Genomic DNA, 4,862 nt, shown 5'->3' on the forward strand with positions numbered 1-4,862 from the left:
TGCACGTTAACTTTCCTCATGAAATGTGTGTGTAGGTCCGACAATAGCATCCACGATGTCATCGCTCGTGGCCAGCGCACTCTTAAGCAGTTATGAGCAGCAGGCTGTGTAATATGTGTGAACTCTTTTATTTTTGTTATCACTTGGCCATTTGACTTATAGCAGTGTCCAGTGTTCCCCATACATTGAGTTATTACTTAGTTGAATAAACTGATCACTGCACGTTTCAAAATTAAAATGCAGCGCTGGTGTTTTTATATAAATTTATCTTTGAAAAGAACCGACCGTCTTCAGAAAAGCTTCGGTGCCATTTTCATTTCGTCTTTCCTGTAATGCCTGATAAAGTAGCGTTTGTGAGCAGCGCTTATTTGATTACAGCAGTTACCAGGGAAACGCTATATCTCCCGCTCCAACAGCGCCTCCTGCTGGTGGAGAATGAATTTGCATTTGCAAGTCTGTGGGAAACACTGGTGTCTGTCAGCAAACATAAACAAAAAGCATGCTTCAGAACCGTTTTGAGAAGGTGCTTAAGTTTTGAGCCATGTATTATTACTCTGAATTAGGCTACTACTACTACTATTATTGTCTTGTACCCAGCAATAATCATTTACTCAAACTCACTTTTATGAGATGAAGGGGGAAAAAAAAAAGAAAAATCGGCCAAAAAAATCGGCATCATATATCGACCATCGGCTGCCCTGATTTCTAAATTTCGTCATCAGCCAGTGAAAAACCCATATCGGTCGACCTCTAATGCTAGGTTCTCAATTGAAGTACAGCCAATGACACATGCCAAAAAAAAAAAACAGTCTAGGTTGGAATCTGAGGTGTTAAAGTTTAAATTGAACACTTGAAAGTACATATGATGGTCAAAAATGTTGTCTAGCTTTTAAACTGTAGTTTAATGATTTCTAGGTAGGCAGCTCACTAGGTTTCAAATTGAAGTGTTGAAGTTTTGGCCATTTTGTTCTTTTTTGCCACTTATTTCATTGCCAAAAATGCTGTTTAAGTTGTAATCTGAGGTGTTAAAGTTTAAATTCGACATCCAAAAGTTCATATAATATCTAATGATACACTCTTAAGTAAGCAGCTACATTCGTTTTGACCTGAATTGTGGCCTTTGAACTGACCTTCTAAACATGCATACGATGGTTAAAAATGGCACTTAGGTAGGCAGCTCAATAGGTTTTAACCTAAAATGTTGAAGCTTTGGCCTTTGAAATTATCGTTTAAACTCACATATGATGCCTAAATAAGCTGTCTAAGTAGGCAGCTCACTAGGTTTAAACTTGTCAAAGTTTTAGCCTTTCAAATATGCATATGATAACCAAATATACAATTTATTTTTGCTCTTTAAATTGAGTGTTCAGAAGTGCGTATGTCCAGAGCTAAGACGGCAGTCCATTAGGTTACAGTTTTGAACTCTGATCACTTGAACAGACATATAATGCCTAAAAATGTATTTTAGGTAGGCAGATTTCAAGGTTTAACCTAAAGTGTTTGACTTGGCCTATGAATTGAATGTTTGAGTGTACATTAAGCATCACGAGGTCGAGACAGTCCATGGGAGATGGCTCACACTTGCATGAATGGCATTTTTTGCTACTGTTGAATGAAACATTTGACATTATGCCATGTCAATAGGTAAATTTTTCTTTTCATTTGTAAGGCTAGGTGGGGCTGTCGATACCACTCACATGTCTGTAGTTGAAAGCCCATGCCCCACCCTCGCTATCCCATGAATTTATTGAAGACAGGTTAACCTTTTTTGTCTTCTCTGATAATCTTATTACATCTTTCTCTGCTAACACACCTGATGGAAAAAGTCAATCTGAAGATGTGTCATCACTGCTGTGTGCTTGGGTTTGCCCATACTTGATCTCATTTCTTGTGGGTTATTGTTCTAAATATTCTTCTCAAAACCATCACTCAAGGAATTTTTTCTTTATATATACACACTGCTGTTCAAAAGTTTAGGGTCTATAAGATTTAAGATCACTGAGTCTGTGTTTATTTGATCAAAAATACAGCTAGCTTGTGAAATATTACAATTGAAAATAACTTTTTTATTTTATTTTAATGTATTTTAAAATGTAATTTATTCCTGTGATGGTAAATCACAGCATCAGAATTTTCAGCATCATTACTCCAGTCTTCAGTGTCTCATGATCTTTCAGAAATCATTCTAATATGCTGGTTTGCTGCTCAAGAAACCTGATTGACAATGTTGAAAAACAGTTGTGCTGCTTAATACTTTTATGGAATTTTTTTTTTTCATTATTATTTGTAACCGCGTAAAGTAGGGCTGTCAAAATGGCTGAAAAACCAAATTCGAATTTTTTTACTTAAATATGATCAATATTCGAATTATATTCAAATTTAAAAGGCATAATTTCAGTTAGGGGGAAAAAAAGCTTTTGGCGTCTCTCCTGAGGCCACAAGAGGGCGCATCGAGCAAAATATTATGCACGTTTCTTCAAAGCATAATAAAATAACACGACTATCTATGAAAAAAGTGTATAATGTTTAAAATAATGTTTATAAACCTTATATAATTAATAAAGTTACTTAAACAATTAGAAACAAAACAGCATCATGCATGTAAGTATAGTTTAATACAAAGGACCGAAAACCAAGCACAAAGAGTACTTTCTTCATTTAAAAACTTGAGATGCCGTGGGATGGGGATAACCGCCATAAAGTCTTGAGACATGTTTTTTAAAAGTTGAACTTGCATTAATTTTACATGGCTTTCTAAACATGCGGCTCTCTTGTGCGAGAAGCGAGTGCAACGGTGATATATGTCCCTCTAGAAAATGCGATAAATATGCGTTCTGTGTGAATGGAGATGACATCACACAGACAGGCCCCTCCCATGATAGTTTGATTGGCGTTTCAGCACAGACTGGACTGGTGTCTTACCTTAGACCCGCCCTGAGTGAGCTGTCATCAGTCCGCCATTGTTTCACCGCCAGAGCAGATGTAGACAAGAATGACTCCTAAGCGATTGAGGTGTTCTGTTGTTGGATGTCTTTCTAAACATGCGGCTCTCTTGTGCGAGAAGCGAGTGCAACGGTGATATATGTCCCTCTAGAAAATGCGATAAATATGCGTTCTGTGTGAATGGCTTGGTTTCGGTTTTGACGTAAACAACATGTTCCCCGCATTGATTGTTCTCTTTTTCTGCAATATTTTGAATGAACAACGTAGAAGCGGCGCTAGTGGGTTCAACTGAACAGGCTAACAAAAGCATTAAAATGCAATGACACTTGCATCATCGTCGCATTTCTTTTTTTTTAAAAATCGCAATGTGGATTTTTATTATAAATTGGACGAATATTCAAAATTCGAATTTTTTTTGACAGCCCTAGTGTAAAATCTTTTCTATCACTTTTGATAAATTTAATGCATCCTTGCTGAATTAAATTAAAGTATTAATTTCTTTAAAAACAAAAACAGAACCTCAACAGTAGTGTGTCTGAACATAAAACTTGAAACCAGTTTCACGATGACTAGGCATAAATCAAGATCTTCCTTTCCTTGAAAATCTGAGACTTAGCCAGGCATGTTTGTAGCACAACATATCCGATTTCTCAAACCTGCTAACAACCAGGCTGTTAATCTTAAACTGACAAAATAATCCACCCAACAAGATCCTGTTTACTTCTACATGAGCAATCGGTTGAAAACACAATATTAAAACATGTATAATGATGTGAAATGCTCTATAATGCATCTAAATTAAGTTTCATTAAGTCTATGATGCTTTCTGCCATAGCTTCTGGAATATGTCGGGAAAGGGAAGAGCATCATGGACGTGGGTCTGGCTCAGGCCCGGCAGCCCCTCACGACACGAAGTCACTACTTTGAAGTGGAGATTGTGGATCCTGGAGAGAAGTGCTACATCGCCCTTGGCCTGGCAAGAAGAGTAAGTCATTTGCTGTGTTTTTCCTCATTTATAAGTTACTTGATTTAAAAGCATCTGCTAAATCAGTGAATGTAGGGAAGTGCATAAATGCATTGCAAATGATTAAATGTTAAATGCATTGCAAATGATGTTTAGTTTTGTTTACTTTTGATCAAAAATTCCCAGTTGTTTTTATGGTCAAGCCCTGAACAAGAAGAGATGTGTACAGTAAGCTCTGGATATACACCAAGATCGCAAATGCGGCTAAGAAACTAAGTTTGACATTATAAAATTCCCTGAGGTGCAGAATGCAAATAGAACAGTGGTTTGAGAGAGTCACCTCAAACGAACAGTTCACTCGTCTGTCATGATTTACTCATCTCCACGTCGTTCCCATATGACTTTGTTTCTTCTGTCAAATGGTGACCAGTGGCTGTCAAGCTCCAAAAATGCATCATAAAAGATTCATAAAGTAGTCCAAATGACTCATGCAATATTACTAGTCTTTTATTAATCCTGACACAGTCATTGTACGAGCAACAGACCAATTATTTCCTAAGAACCTCACCTTGGGCATAGCATTCAAATCTCAAATTTCAAATCTGTTTAGAATATAATGTCCTTCAACTACTTTTTTGTGTATTTATTAGGGCTGGGACAATAAATCGATGCATTGCGAATCGAGAAATGATTCTGCATTGATTCTTAGATTTTCCAAAGGCATCGCGATTCTCTCTTGAATCGATTCTGAGCTTAGTTTTTAACAGTAGATGGCAGTGCGTGCTTTAGAAATAGCCGTATTCTGCTTGCTTCCAGTTCCTTAAACACGCACCACTTGAACCTAAAATAATCATTCATAAATTTCGAAAAGGTTTAAGCGAATTACAAGGATGTTCACAGTGGGCTGTGTTTACATTAATCTTGCATCATAAAAGCATAAAAGCCGATGTGCAAG

The 4,862-nt window shown here is 36.9% G+C and overlaps 1 protein-coding gene across 5 annotated transcripts in view; it reads left to right on the top strand.

Moving 5' to 3' along the window:
* spryd3 (SPRY domain containing 3) overlaps positions 1-4,862 on the top strand; it is a 77,314-nt gene that overhangs the window by 49,944 nt on the left and 22,508 nt on the right. For all 5 annotated transcript variants that reach the window (XM_016510850.1, XM_016510852.1, XM_016510851.1 and 2 more), the window contains one exon: positions 3,779-3,928. In XM_016510850.1, coding sequence (XP_016366336.1) covers positions 3,779-3,928 — 150 coding nt within the window. The remainder of the gene's footprint in view (positions 1-3,778; positions 3,929-4,862) is intronic.

The sequence above is a fragment of the Sinocyclocheilus rhinocerous genome, unplaced genomic scaffold, assembly GCF_001515625.1.
Source record: "Sinocyclocheilus rhinocerous isolate Xijiao unplaced genomic scaffold, SAMN03320098_v1.1 scaffold714, whole genome shotgun sequence".
Classification (NCBI taxonomy): Eukaryota; Metazoa; Chordata; class Actinopteri; order Cypriniformes; family Cyprinidae; genus Sinocyclocheilus; species Sinocyclocheilus rhinocerous.